This window comes from Sparus aurata, chromosome 19 (genome assembly GCF_900880675.1).
Source record: "Sparus aurata chromosome 19, fSpaAur1.1, whole genome shotgun sequence".
Lineage (NCBI taxonomy): Eukaryota > Metazoa > Chordata > Actinopteri > Spariformes > Sparidae > Sparus > Sparus aurata.
The window spans coordinates 18,628,272-18,655,304 of NC_044205.1; the positions used below are offsets into that span (position 1 = coordinate 18,628,272).

The window sequence follows — 27,033 nt, forward strand, 5'->3', positions numbered from 1 at the left end:
TTTACCTGTGTGAAAACTTTCAAAATAAACTCAATGTGTATATTCATAGATTTAATAGATTATGGAAATTTAAAGAAGTAGAAAAGCTTTTTTCAGGATTTTTTTTTTTTTCCACAAAAAACACATTAGACAAACATTATTTTTCCAAGCCAACTATATGTATATGTCTTGATACACGACTCTAGGGAATCTTTCAGGAAACATTACTGCCTCGGTGACGCTTTTAATGTTGATTAATCGTATCATATTGTTTGTTATTGTGTGTCCATGTTATTTTGTCCACCTCAGATGCCCTCCAAACAACCAATTGTTCTTACTCTGATGTTATCCAGCGGTCAAACTACTTTAGTTTCAGTCTGGTTTTCTCACCCAGTACAGACCACATTAGTGAGAAACAAGAAGATGAGTTTTGCATTTTTTTTTTATTTGCATTTTGCATGTTGCAATAGAATATGACTCATTTTTTTGCAGTTCTTCCTTTTTTTAAGAAGCATGAGAAGCACTTATCTGCAGCGCGTCAACTGAGGGATCTTCCCTATGTAAGCCACACGGTGCATTCACAAAGATTCAAAAAGCTAGACTGTATGATAACCTATATGATAAAGATGTGCTGGGTGAGAATATTGCCATTGGTGCTCTCCAGTTAGGACAAAGTCAGGCTTGTCGTCTGGGTCCCGAAGGACATCCATCACGAGGCCTCGGCTCTGCAGGGGCATGTTGTTCTCTTTCACCTGGTTGATGGTTTCCTGTTGTGTGAGAGAGAAACACGATGTGGTCTCACCTGAGCTCAGCAGGTACACAGCAGACGTCTGGCACCGACCTCAGTGGCCACAATAACATCCCAGCTTGTGTTTTTTTTACAGTAAAAATGTGCCAGCCTGTAGCTGACATGTACCTCGTTTCTCTTGTTTTTCTTCCTCCATCTGTTTATTCCCCCCCCGTCCTTCAGTGTGTCAGTAGATGTGCAACAACATTTGATAACACTTTGTGGTCTTCCCACTCTGAACCAACTTCTCAGCCTTAACTGAACATCTGAACCCAACACATTTTGTACTTTTTGACCTTTTAATGTGTAGGCATGGAGTTGATTGTGCTTCATGGCAATAACATGGACATAAACTACTCATGCTGCCGACCTCAAACCTCAGCTTTCAATCTTTGCAGTTCCTAATTTCAGATTTTGTGTCAGATTGATTGAAGTCGTTCGTGCGCAGAGGTGTCATGATGCTGCGATTACGCGACACAGATTCATCGCCCACAGCTCGCCCATATGAAAGGAATGGAAAGCAGGCGAGAGCGCCGTTCAGACTAGCGTGGCTTTGATGTTCTCGGCTTTCGAGTTCACGGGCCACACAAGTAGAAACAGCTCTCCTGCTGGATTTCGCGTTGGATTTCGCGCAGGCTACATTGCGATCGGGGGTGGGTTCCATGCATTATTTTTTGCAAAGCAACTGAAAGCTTGTGCCTCGAAAGTTGTGGCTGCCCGTGGGAAGTTATCGAGGCCGTGACACCTGTCTGTTTGTCTGTCTGCCACCTGTCTGAGCTGCAGCCGGTGCAAGCCCAGTATGAGAAACTTGCCATTTTAAGCAAATATCCGCTGGCATCCACTGCGAAACTGCCAAGTCATAGCCAAACGTAGACCTGGTTCAGCAGTTACCAGACGACTGGCACAGACAGGGGGATGTCTCATCAGTTCGAGAACATCGAGCTGGCCACAATTAAGCGGGTTTCCTACCACACATCGTACGTTAGACCAGTGAAAGCAACCGAAATACTTTCCCCAAGATTTAGAACTGTTGATCTCAGCACTCTTACCACCATTTAAAGCACTGAAACCACTGTTGCACTGGCTTGCTCATGTTTGTCTGCTATGGGGACAGAGTAGCAGTGAAGAAGCCTGCAGAACGCTTTAGGTTTTTCACATTTTTTTATTTTTTGTATCAGAAAAATCAAAATCACAATTGTTTTTCTAGTTACAGCAGCACACGAGAACTAACACGATGGAACAAATGTTAAAAACACTTTTTAAAAAAAACAGTATTTACAGTAATGTACAGTGTATACAGTTAATCCAGAAAAAACTGTGTTTTTTTACTGTCATATTATGAATGTAATGAATATAAACTGTAAAGACTTTTTTTGCTTGCAGGTTGAAAATGTGATTTGTTGCTATACTAGTAGCAGGTAATGCTTGGAGAACGACATGTAAAAGATGATCATGGTGATCGAGGCTCAGTTCTCAGGTTCAGGATTTTAAGGGTCCACTTTTGAAGGAAGTTGATTTTTGAATCTCACTCCTCACTCGTCAAATACTGACACTTTGGGTTTCCGAACTCATCAAAAAACCAGCGCTGTTGGATCGTAGGTCAGGTCAGTCACCATCTCATAGCATCAGTGTCTGACAAGTTCAGAATGAGACTCAAAAATCAAATTTCTTACAAAGTGGACCTTTAATGAAACATACGTTTATATGGAAAGAGCAGGGGTCGTCTCAGTGTCTGACATGACAGAGGGACGTTTGGGAACTGACTGTGTTTTGAGCCCTGCTTTGCCCAGACCGCTGGCACACCTCACAATCTTCAGCAGGTCTTGCCTGAACCGGACGCCAATGAAGACGTACAGGAGCGGGTTCAGGCAGGCGTGAGTGTACGCCAGGCTCTTGGCAACCTGTCCCGCTATGTCAAAACCGATCACAGTGTTACAATTGGTGATGGTGGTATTGGCCGCCTGCGTGGCCTCCACTATGAGCAGACTATTAAAAGGCAGCTGAGAGATAACAAACACAAACACCACAGCGAAGATGACACGAAGGGCCTTGTGCTTTTCAAAGCTCCTGGCCTGCAGAAGTGTGCGGATGATGACAGAGTAGCAGAAGAACATGACTATTAGAGGAAGGCAGAAGCCCATGCAGATCTGCAGGGACAGCACCAGGATCTTAGTCCTGTTGTATTCGTTGTTCCAGTAGACCAGAGTGCAGAAGGGCGGCCCTTTGTTGCCAGTCTTCACTTGGGCGAAGATTAACTCAGGGAGGGCCAGGAGAGTGGAGAGCAACCAGACACCCAGGCAGGCAAGTTTGCTGTAGAACAGCCGCTTTTTCTTCAGGTTCTGGGCTTTGGTGACCTGTACTATCGCAATGTAGCGGTCCACGCTGATGCAGGTGAGCAGAAACATGCTGCTGAAGAAGTTGATTTTATAGGTAGCGGACACCACTTTGCAGAGACCGATGCCAAAGTCCCAGCCCTTGACGGCTTCGACGGCCCAGAAGGGCAACATGCACAGGAAGAGCAGGTCAGCCACAGCCAGGTTTAGAAGGTACACGTCGGTCATTGTTTTCAGGCGGTTCCGCACGGTGGTGTAGATCCAAACCACCAGCAGGTTGCCCAAGGCGCCGAGGATGAAGATGATCCAGAAGAGAGGGGGTTCGTACATCCCGCGAAACTCCCTCACCCAGCTTCTGCTGCACATGACTGCGTTATCATTTTGCCCTATGTCATAGTCATCTGTGAAGTCAGAAGTGTCCTGCAATCAAAACACAGATCATCCGGTGAGGTTAACGTGTAACATGCACTGTCCTTTTTGTCTCTCTTTTCATTTCCTGTCAGTGTTTTTTTTTCTCTCTGTCCTTGTTCCCCAACTCTCTAACTGCTGTTGGGGTGTCTAGCTTGGTTCTAGTGGGGATGCAGCTACGTTACATCAAACACTGTCTGTGACGTACAAGCTAACCAGAGCGCGCAAAAGAAACTGCTGTCAGGTGCAGGTGTTGTGTCTGCGAGGGAGAAACCACACCACTGCACAACTTCCTGCTGCAATCCAAGCCCCGAGGGGGGTAAAATGATCCTTAGGGGCTACAGAGAGGGGGCCCGCAGTAGAACCCAGTACCCCAGAAGCACTGAGTTTAGATTTAGAGCAAAGATAAGCAATGGAAAATTTGACGCTGACGCGCTGTGAATGTCACATTGTGAGTTTGAGTTTGCGGCAGATGTCTGTTTCAGATAAATCTACAGTACCTGGAGCAAAAACATACTCATAGTGCAAGGGAACCCAAAAAACATTTTAGGTTTTTTTTTGTTTTAGGTTTTACCATGTGTGTTCTTTAAAATCATACTTTAAATACTGCAGCATAAACAAAAATACACACATGCACTAAAAAGTGTGTCAACCGTTTTGCTCCTCAAGCAATTTTAACATACTCAATAATCAGTCATTTCTATATTATCTGTTCATTTTTTCACTGTTGTCATTGCCTCAGATTAATATCCAAAACTGATACTTACAGTTGGATAATAGTCCGTTTCTGTGGTCATCAACGTCGTAAATGTTTCATCCATGATATCTACAAAGAGGACAAGAGGATATTAATATCAGAAAACATGTAACTTTGTCAAAAACAGAAAAGTAAGAAAATGCTCTGTACAATTGTATAGCAGTGCAACAAATCACTTACCCACTCAGTGATGATAAGCCTCTCAGTCACAGCTCTGTTGCCTTTGTCTGGTAAATTGAACAAACACACTCATCTTCACTTGCTTATATGGTTTCCCTCTAACCACAGGTCACGTGCTGATGTATATCACTTGTCTCTGTCTGAAGAAAGAAGCAGGGCACACAACCCATGGTGCTGTAGGCTACATATTTCTTTCCTTAGGTACAGCTATTTAAAGAAAAAAACAATCATGAGATTGACAACACTGTAGTTTCACAGGGAAGCTACAACTTTTAGACTTAACCCACCCACCAACCGGCGATCATCAGGCTGGAACCAAAACAAAACACCCACATTCCTTCCACAGTTGACCAAGTTTGTTCAAGCTGAAGCCCATTTTTTAGGTGCTTTTGTGTACACAGGTGGAGCACTTAACACCACAGATGAGTGATGCATGAAACTGAGAACCGTGAGGTGCGATTAAAGAGCAAAACTGGAGGTGGGAGGTGATTTTTGTTTTTTATGTCGTGCGCCACATTGTTTCGTACCTCAGAGAACGTGCTGCATAAATAAGAGTGAAAGAAGTCTGTGTGTGGTTACCATTTTTGGGGAATTGGAGGTGACTTCTTGGATAAAAACAACTTCCCATTTTTTTGATTAGGTTATGTTAATATAAAAGTTTATTTAAAGGGGCTGGTTTGAACTTCTGTGTTTTGCTAGGAGCCGGCGTTTTATGTAAGCGGACTCCATTTCAGAGCTAACCTGTGCTAATGTTGCTCCGTTAGCAAAGAGAGGCACTCAAACCTACATAAAGCATGAAACAAATCAACCCTAGGCTACCAAAAGAAATGGGGAGGGTCTAATTTTTTGCGTCATGGAGCAATTAGCTTAGCTTAGCATAATAACAGACGACTCTATGAAGTTACCTTTGGTTGTAAATATTAAACAAACAAGATATGACGTGGTGATGAATCAGCTCTACAGGTGTTGGAAGGGGCTCGCTGTTTACCCGTTTTCAGTATTTATGCTAAGCTAAACTAAGATAACTGGCTACTGGCTTAGCTTTCGCTTACAAATATACAGAAAGTGAGGTGTCAATCTTCTTGTTTAACTCCTGCCAAGAAAGTGAATATGCATGTTTTCCTCACTGTCGAGCTCTGCCTTTAACTGGATTTGTCGATTGTTGTCAAGTTAGAAGGAATTCATGTGATGTTTTTTCAGTAAACATCACATGAGACTAAAGATGAGGATGAGTTCACTGGTAGTGTCAAGACTAAGGGGAAATGAATAAAATGACAAATAGTCACAGGATAGTTCACCGCAGTGATACAAGCCATGGCAAAGAAGAAAGTCCCTGTGATACTGACTGCTTCACCTCAGGCAAAAAGAAAGCTGACGGTATAAAATAGGTAAACTCATCCTGAAACAGGGACTGACTAATGTGATTCAAAATCAATGATGACATGGTTTAAGGTCTTTATTAGTGAAGCTAAAAGCTGAAGTGTTTTAATCTGTTTCCTCATTCTGCTGTCTGTGTGTCTGACTCTTGTGTGAATGATCGGCCGCTGTGAAAGCTCAGTTTCACTTAGGTAACCTTTTCCGTCTTGACACATAGTGAAGACTTGTTTGGTGTAGAGCTCATGGGGCCACCGGGCTTGTCAGAATACGCTGGTTGCATTTCTCGGTTTTGATCACAGTGAGAGACAGTGAAACGGCCGTGTGTGTGTCGGCCAGCGTTTTCCTTCTGGGAACAAAGCTGTTGAAGAAAGTTGCGAACCGAGAGGTTTCACTCCCATGGCATCACGAAGCATCGAAGTGCGGTGAATTGACGGCCTTGTTTGTGTCCTTGGGCATACAAAACACTTTGTGTGCAGAGGAGAGAGCATGATGTCCTGCAGCAAGTTGAAATGAAATTCATATGTAGACAAAATGAGATGATGATGTCACAACTGTCATGAAATTATCATTAAACAAAATGAGGAACATGAGGAGGCAGGGTTTGTTTAGGGGAACTACTGGTGTTAACTGGGTTGCGCCAATATGAAAACCAGTTCCAACTGAGACATTGTATAATGTGTCACGTCCACAGCTGATTCAGTAATGCTTTGCAATGCAAACATGATATCATTTGTAGTGAGTTATTTATAATCTATTCATTTATTCTTGATTTTGGCACTTTTGCTCCTCCATACATTATCCCCTACTTCATGTATATCCATTCTGTATTTCTTTATATTATTTGTATTGGTTACACTTAACAGAAACACTTGCGCAGTACATTGTACGTTGTTGATCATTGTTGCTTTTGTCACCATCTTGTTTAGGGAATATGACAAGTATGGCATCTGAACGAATACACAGCAAGGTATGAAAATCAGCGATATCAACGTTCCAATCCAAGAGAATCTGCATGCACTGACACTTGGGCCGCATAGACTGTTTTGTGACGGTATTAACTACATTCCTTTCATGAAGGATGCTCCAGTGTACCCTATGCTAAAGGAGATGAGAGAAGACGTACTGAAGCACTAACTTCGACCAGCTCTGACGGCTGCCACGTCTTTGTCCTTTCACTCAGTTAAGAACCTTCCGAGGCAAAAAACATTATTGAACCGTACATTTAGCTTTCATTAGCCTCAGAGCATGGTTGAGCTCAAAGCTGATGTAAGTGTTGTGGTCATTAGGCCAGCTTCCTGTCTGATTTGCTGTTACGCAACCCCCTCTCTCCTCTCCAAACCACCACCGCACGAGCGTGCAGCGAAAATTGACAGACAGGACGCTCCGGCTCTTTACGTGTTCACAAGCAGACAGGACCGCCTCTTTATCAAGTTCTCTGTCCTGATTGGATAAAGCAGGGCAGGGATACCAGAAAATGTCTTTTACCGGGGGAGGAGACACATTGGTCACTGACAACTCTATAACAGTGGTTACAGTTGAAATATAGTTTAAATATAGAGCTAGTGACACATATTTGAATCTAGCTAGTGACACATATTTGAATCTAAAAAATATTATTTACAGCAGCTTTAATTAGCTGACATATCTTATCAGCCAGTTGTCAGCGGAGGTTGGCCGGGATCGCCTCCAAGGCGGCAGGAGGGGCCTCACACATTTTATACAGCATGTATTCATGTGTATTTTTGCACACCTATAAGCTTAGTAGTCCTTCAGCTGCATGTCTTTTTCAAGCTCTAATGCGAACCAAGTCGCTGATAAAACACACCTATGATCGGACAGTCACGTATGAAAGATACAGAAACGTGTTCCAGTCCTCTGCAGCAGAGAGGCACAATGGCGCGGTCAAAAAACAACACGCATGACGGAAAAAGATGCCAAACCTTCATTAGCTTGTCCCTTTCTTTTCATTTAGTGTACCACTAATATGTGATGGTTTACAGTCTCCACTGTGTATCACTTTAATTTTGAAACATACTGTGAAACACATGATCATTTCAGAAAACGCTGAGCGTCCCACGCTTGACATGAGAGATTGAGATTCACACAGCAAATGACCTGAATCCTCTATAACTGCTAAGAAGTGAAACTTTTGAGGCCTGAAATGGGTTAGCAGGTGAAATAAAGATTGAGAAGACATGAATTAGTCAGCAGTATAGGACGAGGCAGGCTACATAAGACAACTGTAGTGCATTATGACAAAAGGGCAAAAAACTGTCAGTCTAATAGTCCGGTACAACATACCACATATTTCAATTCTCAGCGATGCTGTGATCTAATTCAACAGGCGTAAAGTTTCTCTAATAATAACCTCCACGTGATCAATGGGGTGACCTCAACTGTTACGCCCTCCTTGAGAAAAAACTTCAAATGAGAGGCAGTGCGGTGTCATGCGTAAAATAGGAAATACAGTGGTTTTTAACTTTGACCTTAAATAGTAACTCATTGGATGGTACGTGAGAGGTTTACTGAACAGCGAGGTGCATTGGAGCCGATGTCTCTGAGATGAGATAATGATGACTCAATGCTGGAGCCTGGTGAGAGCCTTAGATGTTCACATTGCACACTGCCCACTTGAGATATAGCTCTCCAATAAAGTGACGGATGATGCTGATAATAATGTCGTTGCTCCAGTTGCATCTATCCGTCACGGCCACGTCAAACCAACAGACCGCGGCTCCTAATCAGGTTTCAAATGAAAATCATACACTTGTTCCGCATCATAGCCAGAAATGCTGAGAGGACAAAGATGCCAGCTTGAGCGTTGCATCGTCTGCTGTACCCGCATAGTGTACATAAACAGATGCTATTTGACAGGAAACAGTACCAAAAAAATGGAATCGAACACAACGAGCAATCATTCTCTGAAGTGATGTACAGCATGCGTCAGATGGTTGTCAATCTGTATCTGTGACACCTTGGTAGATTGTGTTAGGTGATACTGATCCGCCCCTAACAGTCGACATCAGCCAAGGCGCACAACCTTTTATGACCTTGATGACTATCTCAAGACTGGCATGAATTGTGTGACAAACCCACACTGATACAGCCGAGGCCTGCTCATCAGGAGCAGGAGGTGAGGCTGAGGAGTCAAATGTTGAGGCACAGATATAACATAAGTAAGTACACCACAGATAATTTATCCATTTGGGCTTTACAGTTTGACCTTGACCTTAGAAATAACATTTCACGAAACAATCTCATGAATGGTTTTAGGCATAAAGTATGTCGTATTTCAGCTGCGAGGGAGCTCTCTCTCAAAAGAAATCCCAAGAATTGAAAAGTGGATTTATCTTCACTCCTGTTTATCAACCTAACTGCAGAGGTGTCTTTCATTATTGGGTCTTTACTTACTCTAAAGGTAATGTTACATTATCGTTGTAAGAGTCTTGGTGAGTGAGTAGGCTACTGGATTCACTGAGAGTTGTCCCGTGTTTGTGCCGTTGCTCGCTAAGGTTAGCTTTCGGCTAGAGTACAGTAAAGAAAACTGTCTGTTCAGGGCAGATGAACACTGCATAAAAAATGAGCAAATGTTTCTGCTGTCAAACTCGTTCACTGCTGATGTATATGTTCGCATTATCATGACCATGTCGGCATATTGATGTTGAAATAGTTCAAGAAGTCTTGTTTTCATTTTTCTTTTGCTTCTTTTATTGTTCATGTCTGTGATTCTAATTGCATGCCCAGTCACCTATGGAGTATATATTCCAAAGTTTCGTCCATTTTCATTAGGATTTTTGGGTTGTGGTCGGAGGACCAATGTGAACGTGAGCCTCCTAAGCCTTTTATCGACCTATATTAGCCTAATTAGCCTAATAAACTTAGCCTTGATGAACAGCAGCCACTGTGGGCTCAGTAGTGGTAGAAGTTGAAATAAAACAAAGTGCAACAATAGCACGGGCAAAGAGGAGTCATCAAGCCCATCTTAATGTATCTGCCGTAAGCTAGCTACTGGTCATACCAGGCTGTGAAGCTGAACAGCAGCAGCAAAAGTCCTGAGTGCAGGGAATTAAGCAAGGGAATGTTTTCCTTGCTCATCAATTTAACACAAACATTTCTAAGGAGATGAAGGTTCTATTTCTTCTTCCAGTCAGCCCAGTGAAAGAGTGACAGGTTGAAGCTGTTGTTCCTCTGGAAATCCCACCGTCATTGTTTTTTAACATCATGCAGCACTCTGGACGTCACGTAATACAACCAGAAAATCCAAACGTGTGTGATTTCTCAAGTATAAGTCTGCTTCTAGAGAAAAACCAAACAAAGAAGCTCTTTTCTTGCCAGTGAAACCGAGAAAACCCCTTTGATGGCCTGCTGGTGAGCAGGAAGCTACTGCGAGAGGATGTAGTCACGCTAACATGTATTAACAGTTGCCCTATAATGTGGGAAAACACAGTCACTGTTGCTGCTCTCAGCAGTACGAGAGACTGCGTACAGCACTATGAGAAATCTAGTTACCACTTCCTGTGTACCTGCTAGCTGTGATTTATTTCAAACACTGACAGACAGTTCAGCATTTGCATCCTATCTGAAATTATCAGCAGTTTCCTCAGCTGCTACCGGTAGAAAACAGATGCTCGCACGCAAGCGTGAATTCACACGTCCACGCACACAAAGGCAATAATCATTTTTCATGATCTTTATTTTTCTGTAGGGACAAACAGGTGGATAAGAAACACTTCTCCTGACATGCATCGCCTTTCATTTCTTGTGGGTTTTTTTCTTTTTTTTCAGCAGAACGAAAAGGGTTTAAAGCACGCTATATTGTGTTTTTACCACATGTGTTAGTACCCCTCCCCTCTCCGCCCCTTTTCTCTGCACCTATAGGAAGAAAGGTGCGAACAGCTCTTGCACATAACATAAAAACCAACATAGGTTTAAGTCAGGACAGATGTGGCTCGAAGAGTTTCAGTGAAAACAACTGAGGGTTGACGGTTGACTGACTGGCGACCACTTTGTTTACGACTCTGCCTGTCAGTCTGCACACACAGGGCAGAGGCACCAAGGTCTTTTTTCACACATGTGAACCAGCGGAAGACACTGATGAATGATAGTATTTGCTGCAACAAGAACACAACTGCAGAGTGTTAGGGCTAGATTGATATCTAGATGTGTTTTGTCCCCCGATCATTTGTGTTGGTTTTTCGGTTTCTTGGTGTTAGATCGGCGCTAAAAAGGGGGAAATTCTTTTGTCTTATCTTAAATTGATAAGTCTATGAGTCAGCATTGAGTTATACAGAAAGATATTGTCATGACAGTTTACTGTAGAAAAAATAAGGGTTTGACACATATAGATAACATTTTTAACACTTTACACATGGGTACACATATTAAGAAATGCACATATTGGCTCTTTATTAGCCATTACAACACACTTATTAATGCATTATTCTGCATGACAATATTCTGTAACTACGAGGCCATTCACAAGAGATTTTCCTAAATAACCTCCTAATTCCTGTTTAGTGATATCAAGCAAAGAAGTTGTTCTACATGAATTTAGATTTAAATATGATTTTGCCATACCAAAAGAAAAGGCACACTCCTTGTCTGTGTCTGTGTCTGTGTCCAACCTCGTCAGGGTCATTTAGGGATCTGGGGCTTCCCCCCTGCTGTTTACAGCATGTAAACATCCTCAGTCACGATGTGGCCGTATGACACTCTCGTCCTTCCCTTTTTTTCTTCTTGACCTTTTCCCTGGACCTTTTCCCTGGAGAATTCATAGATACGTACTGGCCTGTGAAACCATGAAGTGGTTAAAGAACAGAGCAAGACTACAGTCTTCTCAAACAGCTCATTGTACATTTTCTTTGAATACTTCCTGTATGTTTATATATTCTTGCATACGTTCTTGGAACACGCCAAACTTGTAGAGTATGTGTAGTTGTTTGGGCCCAGTGTGCTGAAGTTACTTGAGCCACTGCTGTTTTGTTTTTGCCTTTTCTTGCATTCTGCACGCACATTCTCCACTCATGCACATCAAACACAACTGACTTTACTGATTTGCAACATGCCATGTTGTAAATATTTAATTTTAATAATTTGGTTCAATTTGGTGAAATACAGCCTTCTTTAAAAGTGCACTGCGGTGTTGTCTCCTTGTTGTGACCTCCCGCACTTTCTACTCTTCTGTTCTTATAGAATGCACCTTGGACTGTTTTGTACAGTATGCATTTTTGCATACAGCCTCTGAGAACACACTCTCATGTAGTTCAAGTCAAGAACCTCTCATTTGTTTAGTAATCTGTTCATTATTGCAGTATGGCGCCCCCTTGTTGAACCAGTTGGCTCCAGACACTGATATGTATTTTTTATTAAACCTATCTTGTTCAATCAATTTAATTTGTTTGTCTTAATCTCCTTTATCCTTAATCTATCCCAGCATGCAGAGGGCATGTTTTAATCTTCAGTAAATTAACCTGAAGTTTGCTGTATATGTTCAGAAATACCCATCACGAAAATACGGGGGGAAATAAGCACAAAAACAATATGCTAATGAGCACCTACAGTGACATTTCCGATTAAAAATGAGTACACATGTATTTGGTAACAGCTTTATTACCCCATACTTTGCACGATACAAACAAATGCACATCTAGTGTAATACAGGGTAGATGTATCATACTCTACAAGAGCATTACTTCATGAACATCATGTATATATTGATATTTTTTTCTGACACTCCATCACCCACAGCAATACGAAAAGTACACAGTTAAAGATTCCAGACAAAAATATTCTATGCCCTTTGGGTAGGGAAGTAAGGGAGCAAGAGGATCGTTCTAGATCGCTATCCATGTCACTCAATATGCGAAAAAACAGAAAACATAAAAGCAAGAAATTTGTCATATTTTCGATGATGAGACTTTCACAGAATGTCACATCACTGGAAATATCTTCATGAGAACGGTTATTAATTGTTAAGGTAAACAAATTGAAGTCAGGAAACATTACTTTGAAGCTGTTAATAAACTATACACAAACTGGCTTGGGTCTAACTCAATAGTACAAAAGATGCTGCTAAAATTAAAACTGAAAGGCAAAATATACCTAACTGGTGCTAGAGAGCTAATTTTTACTTAAAACGATCTGAAAGATAAGACTGCAAAGCTTCAGGCAGACAGAAAGCATCTGTTCAATTCAGCAAATAGTCAAGGCCTCTTCAAACAGGGACGTTATAGTAATTGCATAGAGCACTGAGGGAAGTCTGCTAGCTACCGTAAGTGAGCTCCAAATTGAGACGTAGAAAAAAAAGCACGGCTGAAGATCATTTGTCACTATTTCGTCTGCATGTACTGCCAACCTCCCCACGCCCGCTCTGTGCTAAAGCCAATAACTACTGAAGATTCCAGGTAAAGCATGAATAAACAAATCCTTGTGGAAGGAGTGCTTTCTTCTGTCTCTCTTGTCTCACAGCAGGGGAACCGACCGGTTTCTTGTCCAAACCACAGAAGTAAAGTCTCCCGTCTTCACCTGTTCAACCAGCTGCCTCGGGCAGAACTCATTCATTGGGCTCGTATCTGTAACAGACCAGTGATAGAAATCTGAAATAAGAAACATTTCTTATACAAGTTTAAAAAAAGAACAGAGAGTGATTCAACATAAAGGGTCATTCCGGTGGTTTGAGTCACACAAGCAGATATTCAAAAGGACACCTGGGGATATGAACGTTCATCTTTGTCGCTGCAAAACAAGGTGTTTTTTTTAAGGAGACCTGCAGACATTTCCAGCAGTTTTGTGGCGACCATAACAGATTTTTGAAGCCAAACCATGATGTGTTCCTGACCAAAACCAAGTGTTTTTTGTGCCTAAACGGATAAGCACGGATAAGCACATCGTTGTGACGTAACAGAAACAGAAAATGAAACCTTGAAAGACACGTCCAGTTTTAACTTCTGTGTGGTTTGGCAGAAACTGACTAAGCTAAAATGTATTACAGCGATTGGATTGGAAGATGAACACTCACCTCTGCAATCGTTTCCTAATATCTTTGATCTGCTCATTCTTCTTGGTCAGGATTTCCTTCATGTTGCGATAGGCCGCAGTTTGCTGGAACTTCTTCTCCAACTCCTGCAGACGACAAACAAACAAATGACGTTAACTATAGAGAAGCTGAACGCATCAACCGTCTCTTTAACTCAACAATTACTCGGTAGCTGGATGTAAAGAGTTACCCCAGCGACGCACCTTCTCTGCCATATTCAGCTGCTCCTGCACTCGCAGAAGCTCGTGTTTGGACGCGATCAGGTTCTCCTGCAGGTCCTTCTGGGAGACAGCGTTGGCACTAACAGACCTTTCGTAGTCCACCCTGAGGGCCGCCACTGTGTCCTCAAGACTGCTGATCTCCTGGGATTGAGCAGACACCTTGAATGGAAAAAAGGAAGGTACAAGTTCAGATGGAATAAATGGCTAATCATCGCTAGAAAGAGGAATCTACTCCCTATTTCAACTAAAAGCAACACTGTGGTCAGCTGGATACATACCGTTTAAGGGTCCGAGTTTGCAGATAAAACCAAATGATAGCAAATGTTCAGATGCAATTAATGAAAAAAAAAAAAATTAAAGAATAAAATGGAAAGCAGACCCAAAAGAAGATGATGCTACTTGCAAGCTAAACTCCAAACAGTACCTGCTGTTCTCCTTGCACCTTCTGGAGGTCTTTCAGAGCTCTCTCTGCCCTGGTTTTCTCATCAAGAGCACTCATCGCCTGAGAGAATCGATCAAAAGCGGAGAGTTAACAACATAACACCCCCTGCTGTGTACTTGAGATAATTGAATGTCTACCTGCTATACCTGGGATTCTAAAGTCCGCAGCCTGGATTTCAGTTTGTCGTTTTCCTCCTGTAGTCTTGAAATCTCCTGAAGAAATATTAAGACAGGAGTGAAGGAGTGAGGACACAACTTTCTACAATGAATCTGTATATATAAATTCATGCAGTTTATTTCTTTACCTTGTTAAGAAGTTCAGACACTCCACTTTCGTTCAGTGGCGCTAGCTTGGGTTTGCTTGTTTCCTGGTTTATCTGGGAATAAAGTAAACACAGCAGTCCGTTCTTAGTCTAAAACTCGTTGGCTACCTTGCTCATAAACGTTCAACATGTAACTTCTGTATTTGCAGAGTGTTGTGTGGAAGGCTGGGTGGAGCGAGGGTGCAAGTACTGCTGCTCAGCTGCTTACAGTCGGCTGGAGAGCCAACCTTCTGGAGGAATAAACACCTGGAGTCACTTCTTGTTCTGTTTTGATCCTGAACCGTTTACTGATTTACAGTTCAGAGCTTACTTATAAGCTTTGAGGATTAAAAAGTGGATTTATCTTCACTCCCATTTATTAACCTGACTGCAGCAGCAATCCGCTGAGGTGACCTCTGTGTTCAGGTGTTTACCTACCTAAATTTTTCACGGCTACTGCTACTGTAGCATCAAAATATTAAACTTCATGAGCGTAGTGTTGAATAGAGGAGAGGGGGAAAAGAAGTGAGAGAAGCAGAGTCTGTGGGGAGTAAGTTAATGAATTCATCGAGAGTTGTCTGTTGTCCATTGAGTAAACTTGTTGCTTTTTCTGGGTTTGAAACATTTGTGGAAATGTAAAGTTCAAGACTCACCACAATCTCTAAAGATCTATTTTTTTTTTAGACATTTAAATACAGAATTCCACCATTTTATAACTTTAAAGTAAACATGATGAGATGTAACAGTAAAAATACAACACCTTTTCTTATAGACCTCTAGTCTTGTTTTTCCTAGAAATGCAATGATGATAGGTGTTCACCTTTCAAGAGAAGTGTGAAAAGCCAAACCCCTGACAGAGCCGAGTATTGCATTACAACATTCTATTTGTTTTTCTTTCACTGTGCATTGTGAGCCACACTTTAACCTCAGTCATAATGTGTTACTTCTAAACCACACGGCTACGTGTGAAGGGCAGGCGGCCTGACATATAAAACGACTTAAAATGCAAAGGGAGTGCTGCACTGCTCTCTAGTTACTGAATTCCATGCGGGTATTATATATATATACTTTGAACACATGATTAATGACTACATTGACGGTGATGTCTGAAGGCCTGCACATGATGGAGCTGCACATTATACTCACCTTATCGGTGGTTTTAAAGTCAGTCTTCTCAAATTCAGCCACTTGTTCCAACAGCTCCCTATACGGGTAGAGATGAGCAAAGAATTGGTGGCAGAACAAAGTAAAAAAAAAAAAAACAGAGAAGGGCAAATGAAAGAAAAAGCTTTTAATCTTTAACGAACAATGTCGACACATTTTAGGAATAAATAAAACCTTTGCTAAAATACAAAAAATGGAGAGTAAATGTCAATATTTTTTTGATCAACACTGATCTCTTATCTGTCCATTTCCCACATAGCTGTCACCCTCCTTGCAACCACAGTGTTGATGTTGATGTTTTCTGACATTACAATAATCTACAAATCGGCAGTTACGCATCGCTACACTGTTGTTCCTCATGGCAGTTAAGCATTTATGATAAATATAGACGGAGCTTGTGGTGAGCACAACAGCTCTCTGAAAAGCTTAAATGTGGTTTTTAAAAAAGCAGCTGAACACACGTAGACCGTGACACGGGGCGTATTCCCTGCTTTAGACACAGTATCAGTCACGTACGGCCCTGCGAGAAAAAAAAAAAAAAGGCCTTGTTTATCCACCCACTTTGTGCGTATCACAAACAAAAGAACATTTTCAAAACATGCTCAGGGTTTTTACCAAGGAGAAAGGTTACAGAGGTCAGATGTTGCGTTAAGTTCATCTGAAGTCCATTCACATAGAACTGTAACAATTAATCAATTAGCTGTCTACTATTAAATTAATCGCCAACTAGTTTGATAATTGAATAACTAGTTTGAGTAATTTTTTAAGAAGAAAAAATGTAAATGTTTGAGTTCTGGCTTCTTAAAAGTGGATATTTTCTGGTTTCTCTACTCCTCTATGAGAGTAAACATTGGGAAACTTTCTAACATTTTATAGACCAAACAACTAATTGATTTATTGAGGAAAGGATCAACAGATTTATCGACAGTGAAAATCATTTTTGGTTGCAGACCCAGGAGCTTTACAACGCTTTACAATTCACAACATGCTAACAGCCAGCTGCAGACGTGTGAATTTTAACACCTTTAGCTCAGATACTTGAGATCACATCGGTGAATGTGGAAAAGCTTTGTTTCCTCTATCTCAGTTCAGAAGAGGAACAAGATGACGTGTGCTTCGGGCTTTAGTTTGACATTCAAATTTTGAACATCAAAGCCAGCATTGTTGAACAACTGCCACCGAACAGATTCCACTAGATTACAGCAATGTGAGAAATTGTTGATCTAAAGAACAACCTCTGACTACATTTGTGCCAAAAAGCCTTATTAATACATCCTTTGCCAAAATGTCAAGTGTGCAACGTAGATTCTGAAAACAGATCAAATGTGATTTATCTTTATTTCTGGTAAAGATGTGTACAGTACACACCCAGTCACTCTCAGCATGTTTGATTACTAACAATAGCAAGAAAGATCTTTTAGGAAGTTTTGTTTTTTAGACTTAATTATACCACACATTGCCACGAACTTTGTGAAAAATCACCACATCAAAAAGGATGCACTCAGGAAACATCAGTAAAAAGTTGGATATCTGCTTTAAAACTGAATTAAATTAAACAGTAATTCATCTTTTTATTTATTAAAATATGGAAACAAAGTTTTGATGTCATGACATCCAAAATCCAATTTTTCATTTACCTCTAAAAGGTAATTCGCAGTGCAATAAATGTAACTTTTAGGTGGAAAAAGTTTTGAGATTTCTGTTACTGGTATTTTTTTAGAGGCTAAAAGAGACCAAAATATCATTTGAAGAAATCATAAAAATGTGAAGGTGTCTTTCTACTGTCCTTGTTACTTAAGATGAACAGAGGCCCAAATATTAACTGTAGAAATCAGGAATCCATAGAAACAGGGACATTGTATCTGCATTAGCACATTGATTTCATACTTTTTTAAATCCAGTTGTTAATGCTTTGCGATTCTTAAACATTCACAGATCGACTCAACCTTACCAAACGAGGCTGTGAGATAAGGGCCTTTACCTTAAAATATAGTGAGATGCTAGCAGAGGTTGTGGCTTTTAGGTCAACTGAATTTCACTATAAAGGGGAAACCACTGTCATGGAAAATGGGTTAAAATGACATATTGCACGCCAGCATGTGGCTTAGCAGGCAGTGACCTTTTTGTCTGGCACATCTGTAACATGCAAGAGATGTATACCTAAACAGCACTGAGAAGGAAGTGGTACAAAGCGTTCTCATGAACATGAAGGTTTACTCTTTGTTTAGAGGCATGGCTCACTTCTTTTTTTTTCTGTGGTACTGTGTTTGACCTTGAACCGTTAAGTCACTTTCAGTCTTATTATTATTCTTAATTTGGAAATGTTTTTACAGCAAATTTATTGTGTGTTATTGTCACTGCATCAGAATCCCCCAAAATCCCAGATGTAAATGGTCTGCATTTTTATAGCGCTTTTCCAGTCTAACGACAGCTCAAAGCGCTGTACAATACATGCCACATTCACCCATTCACACACACATTCATACACTGATGACGGACGCTGCCATGCAAGGCGCCAACTGCTCATCAGGAGCAATTTGGGGTTCAGTATCTTGCTCAAGGACACTTCGACATGCAACAAGGGGGAGCCGGGATTCGAAGTGGACCTTCCGATCCACAGCCGCCCAAGCTTAGATGTGCTTTATGTGCAATATCCGAATGAGAACATTTTGTACTCGTTTGAGAGCAAACCTACCACTTGTTAAATGTTTGCCAGGTGTTTGTATTCTATTAACTCGACAATTATGACTCCTTCGCACTGCTCACCTGTTCTCCAGCTCTGAGATATCACTCTGCAATCGAAGGTAAAACTTCTCAGCCTGGGAGAAGAGCTGCCTGAGCAGCAGCACGTTGGTGTGGGCTGTGTTGATGAGCTCCATCTCCACCTCCCCACGCACCACCACCTGCAGCCCGTCCAGCATCTCCTTCACTTCATCCACTGTGAAGGTCTCATCCACCAGCCTTCAGAGAGAAATACATGCACACATGCATACATATTACCGGTCCAACTGAATTAAGGACGTGATTATTGTGTTGTACATTTTCCTTCCTTTAAATGTGAGCCTTAAGTGAACTAAAGTGGGATTTATTACCAAACAATGATATCAAAAACTCTGAGTATAATCAGTTACCTGCTGTCTTTGAGTTCTTCAAAGCATGAGTCAATAGTCTTCAGTCTCAGGACCCTCTTTGAACGTGCAAATCGCATGTAATTGATGACTTCATTCTGATGGTGTTCATTAAACCCAAATTCAGCCTGCGTGCAGATAAGAACAGAGAGGGGATGGTCACCAAGAATGAAAGGCGGCCAGATGGAGAGACAGACAGAAGCTGTAATGGAGACAACAACTAGCTTATAAGCTACCATCAAGGGGATTTCCCCTGCTAATATGTGACAGGGCCTGTTCAAATGAGCTTGGACACACACAGCATGCTATCTATGAGGATGCTTGCTAACTAACTACTCGTCTTCAAATAAAAACAGAGCGAGGCGTTTAGCATGCTAACTTCAAAAAGCAGTCTTGGCTGGCTTGGTAAACTATAAACAGCAAATGATAGAAGCTACTTACCATGGTGGCTGTGGAGCTAACGTTATTGTTACTAAGTTAGCTAGCTTGTAGATGAGCTGGTCCCAAGGAAAAATGGGTGTTTCAGCCTATAACTTAGGCCACGCAGCGAAGTGACAAGAAGCTAGAGTTAATAAAAATGGAGCTGGAGTCGATGGTTCCAGTGAAACCTTTTAAAACTTGAAGATAAACCCAGTCAATGCGCTAAACGGGGGTTAAATCATAGCTATAAGATTATCTGGCAGATTGGCTAGCCTAGCTATCCGGCTAGTGTTTGCCTTGAGAATGCCTTGGTAACGGAGATAGCGTCATTACCTTGGTTACTAGTGGTGCGTTTACGGCGCTACGTACATCTTGGAACAGGAAGTGGTACGCGACATTATTAAAGGTGCACTGTGTAGTTTTGGGGATGGAATTTGTTATCAGACGAAAAAAAATATCTTAATTGATTCATTGAACACAATTACATTTTGTTTTACTGTTTTATGTTTGCAGAACACTTCAAAGTAGCATCTTTCTAGCTTCAATCTTTATGGGTTCTGTGGACAGTATTACCCTCTGAGTACAGCTTGTATATTCAGTTGTGTACATATGTCAAGTAGATGTTTTATTTAAAAAGAAGTACTACAATTTGCATTAATACCTTAATGTTGTATGCCTGTCTGAGTTTTCCTTTACCAAAACTACATAGTGCACCCTTAATGCAACAGCATTGTTAAAACTTTATATACATAAATACTGAAATTGAATGGTTACTATCATCTTATCATCTTTACTTGGTATTAAGTGCTAATCTTTTATTTTGCACCCTTTGTCAAAAGGGAGTTATTTGGTGGTTAAAAATGAATAAATAAACCTCTGGCCTGCAGTTTTTGTGTATTGTCCTAGCAGAATAATTTATTAAATAATAAAGAATGTTGAGGTTTATGAGTGTATTAAATGTAGGCTCCAGCAGACAGATCATACTGTCTCTCCTAACTGGTAATTGGGCTTGAGTCAATGTTTAGTTTGCAGCAGTAGATGGCAGTAGAGAGTTAGATAAGAAGTGTGAGGGGAGTGAGTTCACTGCAAAGTCGAGCGCAAAGCCATAGAGAGGTCTTACATTCTACGGTGCCTTATATGATCCACTTTTTTGGAAAGATCATGTAATCATGTTGTTATATACTCTGAATTGCTTTAGCCACTTCTCTTTAAATATAGGGGTGAGGGAAGGTTATATAGATGACGTTATGAAATCAACATTAAGGAAGTTAGTTGCAGAAATAAAAGAAGCCATGATGGGAAAAGATGCAACTTTATTCTTGACACTTTAAGACTCTCAATTGTTACATTGTACTGACATTTAGCTTGAAAGATCTATGTCTTTTAAATCTAGATCGACTTATTTGGGCTGCTTAGCCTATTAAACAGATTAATTTTACTTTTATTATAATTATTCCAAGCAGAGCAGTGAACAAAATGTGATCACAAAATCAAGCTGCTGATAAAACTAAGACAATTGCTGGCCCAATTTTGATTGCATCATTCAGTTACATAGAGCTATTGCCTGTATATTTTTTAGTATTACTGTTTTTCTTCTACAATTTTCAAACAATTTTCACTGTTGATCATATATCATCCGTAGCTCTTCAGTCAGGGTGAAAAATAAAAAGGGGCACCAGCTGTATTCAGGGGCATTTGTGCTAAAAGTATGGGTCGTAGTGAACCCTGGCAGACACCATATCATTTTCTTTAGACATTTGGCCACTTTGTAGGCTGTTCCATTATCTTTAACTTACCATGGGGGCATCCAAGAGGGTACTTTCACAGCATTTTTTTTTTAAATGGGGGCCCCAATTTTGGGGTGAAAGGGGAGGGGGATGTGTTGGTTCCACCCATCTGAGTCCACCAGTGGTTAAACTCATTTGACTTCATGTGAACCAAATAAAAACTTCAGAGGTTTCGTTGCACTGTCTCCTAATCCTCTGCCATGGAAGCCTAAAGGACACCACTATCCATTTCGTTAAGGGAGTTCCTCAGAAAAAGAAGGAAACTTTTTTCCCCTCATGTCTCTCTAGCTGTAATTGAATTAGACTAACGGGCAGCGCATGGTTGGCCACCTAATCAGATGCCTCATAACGTGACCACTCTGTGCTGCCCCGCTCAATTTCACTGTGCAACATCAGTCAGTCAGAGAGGCCAAGATGTTTCCCCTATACCTTCAATCGCGGTGAGTCTCTTATAACTTGAAACAGGTAGTAGATTCTGAGCGGTTACAAGTCATTGATCACTCTTAAAGGTTTTTGTGGGAGTCCAATATGTTGCTCATATGGTGCTTCTGTTCTACAGTGGTCAGTTAGACCATGGCTGGTGGTTTACTTTTCATTTGTCACATGTTTTGTACCTCTTGTGTTAGAATCAAAATAAGTGGATATTGAGACCATTATCTGCAACTGTTCTACAGAGTACTTGAGCAAACTGGCAAAGAAATTAATTATAGAGGAAGAAAACAATTGAATGAGAGCACTGAAACGTAATACATAAATCAAAAGTATTGCAATGAACCTTTATAGGCTTTTACAAACAAGCTGTTAACAGATGCATAAGTAAACTGTTATAGTGGAAAGGGTAGGAAAGGAAAATACAGTTATTTGAATAGAATTACTAATTTTTTTCAAGTAAATGAGGGTCTCAGGATATCAATCTGTCAAAATATGTGTAAGTTAAAGACTTTGAATCAGCTTTATGGTGCATATTTGTGTACATGCCTGCATGTGCATGAGTGCACGTGTGACCGATTCATTTTTGTCTGAGTCTCAGCTTTCATGTAGACGTTAAACTTGACAGATACTGTAGAAGGTTGAACTTTACTCTTTTATGTTTCTGCTGTATTGGTGGGTAAGTGTCCCTAGAGGGCATAATAAACCTTCTTCCTCAAGGGTATTGTTTCACCCAGCAGGGTACTCAAAACATTATCTAATTAATGTGAGATATCAAAGGTGAAACTTACATACCATTCATATACAGATATTTAATGTTCAATCTCATGTTATCATCTTTAAATTATATCAAATGCAAATTGTTTTTCAACTAAGGTCAAAACGGTGTTATTGAAAAGCATCCACTCCTGTTTAAATGGCTATTCTGCACTAGCGTGTCTATATTTTCTGTTCTATTTCAACTCTGATATTCTGTCACTCATAAGGAAAATGTTGACTGGTTTTAAGAATAGGTTTTTGTGTATTGTCCTATTGTCCTTCTGACATTTTCTGTCAACGCATGATAACCATCAGATCTGACAAATCTTTTTCTCTTCTGCAATCTCTCAAGAGGGTTTATGAATATATTAAATAAACTTCTTCCGCCATGTGCATTGTATTTACCAGCAGGCTACTAAAACATGGAAAGCTGCAAAATAAACAAACTAAAAAATACCGTTTGAATTACCCTGTTATTAATGTAAGATATCACAAAGATATTAAACATACAGAGGGATGCAAATTGGGAAATAGAGAGAGGTGTAATTCAGTGTCCATTTCATCACATCAATTCACGTAGATAACTTAAAAAATCAATTTTAGCAAGCATATATCTTTAAATATCGATCCATATTTGTCTCTAGTGAAATATATTCTGTGTAGCCTGACCTGTCTACTTTTCAAAATGTCGCACAGTCAATCTTTAGTCGCTTGATATTAACCGAAATAGAAACTGAAGACTTTACTATCAAAGCGAGTCTGCAGTCGTCCTGCACAGTAAACTGTTCCGGGGTCAGTGTCTACTGTATGTATCAATACAAGCCGTAAATAAAATGAAGAACAGCTGATCTCGGGTCAGGTATCTCCTTAATTCCGCGTCCAGACAAACCAATCAGCTGACAGCCGCATGACAGGCAGGCCTCACGCATGCGCAGTAGCACACTCTTGCTATCAGGAATATGGCAGCGTCCTGAGCCCTGTTGGGGGGAATACGCCGTTACTGAGCTCCTTCAGCACCAGAGTGGGAAAACTGAGAAGCACCGACCGCACTCAGAGGAGGGTGGGGGGCTGAGGGACGGCTACGAATAACACCCCATAGCAATTTTACAGGTAAATGCACCCGCTGGCACTTGCCACTCTCTTCAAGCCCTCTTCCCTATGTTTGCTTGATTGAACCCCGCTGCTAATGCGACTAGCTAGCTCTCCAACTAAACCTGAGTGATGTGCTACTTAGCCGCTAGCTTGCGGCTATCCCAACACTGCCACAGCCCCTTTTTCTTTACATTTGGTAAACAAGCGCCGATAACAAACTTGCCTGTGGCTGTCTGGTTTTTTAGCAAGGTGGAGCAACAGCGTCGACATAGCTGTAACGGCCGTGTCGTGCTTGTTTTTAGCCGGACAGTTAACCGTGTAGGCCCGCTGCAATGAGTTTGGCTAAACGCTTGAGAGTCAGGTAACGTTAATGCTGCCTGGCATGGATTTAATTGACAGATCAGCAGCCAGTACGCATCCTCAAATGGACTTAAGGATCGCCATTAGCCGTTTTGTGCAACTTAATTTTTTTTGGTATAGAAAAAAATTCAAGTCTAATATGTTTAGCTAGCAAGTGGTTGTTGAAATCCATAGAGAACCATGGAAGATGAAGTGGAGTAAGTTCCTGTCTTGGTGGGGAGATTGCTTCATATGGTCGGCAAGTAAAGGGAGGACATTGCAACACGTCTTCGGTGCAGAAAAAGCCTTTAAGTAGATGACATTAGGCCTTTGTCAAACATGCTATATGGATTATTTAAGACTCAAGGTCCAGATGTTCCCTGTAGATGTTAGACTTTAGTAGCTCACTTTACTTATGTCTACTGTCAGTCCAGATATGGTGCAGGCTGTATATTGAGCATACGTTTAACTTCAGCCAGGAGTTAAAAAAAAAAAAAAAAAAGATTATGTGCCATATAATGATACAAAGGCACATGATAGTTTGACCTTTGTACCCACCCGGATGCTGAAGCAGTTGTCCTCTTCATATTTTATATCAAAAGGAAACAGGGGATCCAACCTTTTCCAGCAGCTGTGAAAGACAGGTGAGAAGACATAAGACAAACAAATATGCAGAGTAAAACAGCTGTTTGACAAGAATGAAGTGTTAGTAGTCATGAAACGTATAACCTGTGGCTGTAGTCTAGTTTGTCAGTACCTCCAATGTAGATGAGTCTGTTTTCTGTTGTTCAGATAGGTCCCATCTAAAGGATTGATACTGCTGATACTGCAGTTATGCTTACTGAAAAGTTGTGAGACCTGTCTGAAACAAGTTGGCATGTAAATTTTCTGTGCTTTTCTTTGCGCCTTCCATTTATTTACTCCACTGTCCCCCTGTTGACTTTTTTGCCAAACACTGTCATGAATAATATGCTATTGATCTGCATACAGGCAGGAAGAGCTGGGAGGGATAATCACATGACCCAACCCTGCAATCTGACTTGGTCTTTTTTTACACTCATCACAGTAATATAATAAAAACTGCACTGCCCTCTGCAGCAGCAAAGAGCACGCTGTGCGCTGTTAACATCTCCTATTGTGCCATCCATCAGCCCCCCGCTTTGGATTAGATTCATTATGCAGCTCCATGAATGCATGCTTGGAAAAAAAAAACTGTTGATGCAAAACTTGGCACCGGACTGTTCCTTGCACCTTTGTTCCTCCAGCACAGGCATCAATTATTGAGATGCCGACACTGGCTAATTTTTAAAGGTCCCTTGTCCAGTGTTGTGGCACCTGATAGTGGCTTGTGGTTTGCTTCCTGCCCTCTTTGAATGTCAGGCCATTATTGTCCCTTTGGTGAATGGTGGATTCCATCATTTGTGGCTATTTTGCTGCTCCCTCTTTCAGTCACACTCTGAAACAGGGCGGAAGGAAAACTGGAGTCAGATTTTTCCAGGATCCTGGCAGAGTGCTGACACAGGTTCCCCTTGTCACAGTGCAGCCGCCAGCAAATTGCTGCACTGAGGATCGGCGAGGCCGTTATTCCGTCCATCTGCTCTACTCTGGTCTGTCTTTGATGCCTTCATTTTTAATTTGTTTAAAACAATCTGTCATGAAGAATCACTCTTAACCATCTCAATTTGTCCTAGTTAGAAGGGGAAACTCGGGAGTCTAGCTGTCATGAAGTAAAATTTCCAGACTTTTTCATACAAATTATGCAATGGGCCTAAACACTAAATCTAACCCCTGTTTATCTAAAGCAATCAATAGGCCACACTGGCTTTGCACCAGACTTTATTGACACATGCTCAGCTGGTGCACTGTAATGTTGTTTTTTGTGCCTGTGATATCAGCCTGAATGAAGGACCTTTACATCCTCTCTTTGGCTGAGCTGGTTGTAACCCACTGCTTCCCTAAGTATGTCTCTTTTTCTGAGCGAGCCTGTGAAAATGCATGCATGAAAGACACCATGAGGGTATTAAAGAAGACTAGTTTATAATAAACTAAGTCATGTGCTACCAGCTGCCCTGATGCTATGGCTCATAACTGAGGAAAATCGGTGAAGAATCAGTCCGTTATGGAGCGATGGGCCACTCTCTGTCATTCGATAATCGCTCTTAACTCAACGTTGGTTCTGTAGCTGAGGGAGTGTCCTCTGGGAGTCTCTCCCTTTGAGCTGCAAAATGTTGAATGACTGTGTGAAGTGTGCGATTGTATATTGGAATGTGTGTTACCTAAACTTGACGTAGTAAGGACTTGAAAAGGTGCAGGTTATTTGGTGACTTCTTGTAGAGCTGACGTCAGCTGAGACCATTCGTCCCCTCTGCTGTGAAGCCAAAAATATAATCAAATTAAGATCTTCCACTTACTTATTTTCTGCACCCTGTTCTACACCCTGTTTTGAAGTTGTAGAAGGGCTTACTTTTGATCCGAGTCATAATGATATCTTTTCTTCTTTTTTGTAGGTCCTGTGAAAAGATGAATGTCGTCAAAGAGAACAAAGACCTGGCCTGTTTCTACACCACCAAACACTCCTGGAGGGGAAAGTAAGACCCGCAACTTGTCCTTTGACCCCACCATCTATTCCACCTCTTCGTTGTAGTGTTTATGAGGCAACATTAACCTAAATCTTTCCCTTCATCACCTTTTAAAGACAGTCCAGGCGTTCCTGACTCAGTATTTCCATTGTGTTGACTTCCTTATCTCAGCCAGGGATAGGAGGTCTGCACACACCACTGTCAGCAGTCACAGATCAGTACCAGTGAAGTGTGTTTTGTAAAGCTGCACTGTCTCATGAAATGTAACCCGATGACAAAGACCCTGTCGGTAAACGCAGCAAAGAAGTAGAAGTGACATTTATGCATTGTTAGGATACAAATACATACAAAGGCTGCTTTAACACAGGAACTAGTTTTTTGATTATTTTATCTTTCCACTTTCTCTTAATATTTCTATTTAGTAAATAGAAAACACTCTGTTATATCTTGAGTAGGGAATAAGACAACATCCAGTACAGTACATTACAGTATAGTGATATTTTGGGGCCGTAGCCA

The 27,033-nt window shown here is 41.1% G+C and overlaps 3 protein-coding genes across 7 annotated transcripts in view; 1 reads left to right on the plus strand and 2 right to left on the minus strand.

Annotated features, from left to right (window-relative positions):
* Window positions 1-2,086: 2,086 nt before the first annotated feature.
* Window positions 2,087-4,676, minus strand: LOC115569663 (C-C chemokine receptor type 9). The gene is made up of 3 exons (XM_030397691.1): window positions 4,445-4,676; window positions 4,275-4,333; window positions 2,087-3,519 (listed from the first exon to the last, which is right to left on the minus strand). Exons 2-3 carry the CDS (start codon window positions 4,326-4,328, stop codon window positions 2,467-2,469), a joined length of 1,107 nt encoding a protein of 368 aa, XP_030253551.1. The 5' UTR covers window positions 4,329-4,333; window positions 4,445-4,676; the 3' UTR covers window positions 2,087-2,466.
* Window positions 4,677-12,412: 7,736 nt separating this feature from the next.
* lztfl1 (leucine zipper transcription factor-like 1) lies at window positions 12,413-19,881 on the minus strand. 2 transcript variants are annotated; one of them, XM_030397477.1, is made up of 10 exons: window positions 19,554-19,881; window positions 19,116-19,240; window positions 18,751-18,945; window positions 15,967-16,024; window positions 14,824-14,895; window positions 14,666-14,731; window positions 14,502-14,579; window positions 14,060-14,218; window positions 13,839-13,942; window positions 12,413-13,392 (listed from the first exon to the last, which is right to left on the minus strand). In XM_030397477.1, exons 1-10 carry the CDS (start codon window positions 19,554-19,556, stop codon window positions 13,374-13,376), a joined length of 879 nt encoding a protein of 292 aa, XP_030253337.1. In that variant the 5' UTR covers window positions 19,557-19,881; the 3' UTR covers window positions 12,413-13,373. The 2 variants fall into 2 exon arrangements, with proteins under 2 accessions (XP_030253337.1, XP_030253335.1); XM_030397475.1 differs by having other exon boundaries at window positions 14,060-14,236; window positions 19,554-19,879.
* Window positions 19,882-23,426: 3,545 nt separating this feature from the next.
* Window positions 23,427-27,033, plus strand: part of dnajc13 (DnaJ heat shock protein family (Hsp40) member C13) — a 33,061-nt gene continuing 29,454 nt past the window's right edge. For 3 of the 4 annotated variants that reach the window (XM_030398256.1, XM_030398254.1, XM_030398255.1), the window contains exons 1-2: window positions 24,563-24,582; window positions 26,446-26,526. In XM_030398256.1, coding sequence (XP_030254116.1) covers window positions 26,459-26,526 — 68 coding nt within the window. In that variant the 5' untranslated portion in view covers window positions 24,563-24,582; window positions 26,446-26,458. Of the gene's footprint in view, window positions 23,618-24,562; window positions 24,583-26,445; window positions 26,527-27,033 lie in introns of those variants that run through there. The other variant, XM_030398257.1, reaches the window with a different exon arrangement.

Coding starts and splice junctions, on each gene's coding strand:
- LOC115569663 (XM_030397691.1), bottom strand. CDS start 4,328: ATGGATGAAACATTTACGACGTTGATGACCACAGAAACGGACTATTAT. Junction 3,520..4,274: donor AAACGGACTATTATCCAACT/GTAAGTATCAGT, acceptor TTTTGATTGCAG/GACACTTCTGACTTCACAGA.
- lztfl1 (XM_030397475.1), bottom strand. Junction 18,946..19,115: donor GAAGAACTCAAAGACAGCAG/GTAACTGATTAT, acceptor TTCTCTCTGAAG/GCTGGTGGATGAGACCTTCA. Junction 16,025..18,750: donor ATCTCAGAGCTGGAGAACAG/GTGAGCAGTGCG, acceptor CTACCCGTATAG/GGAGCTGTTGGAACAAGTGG.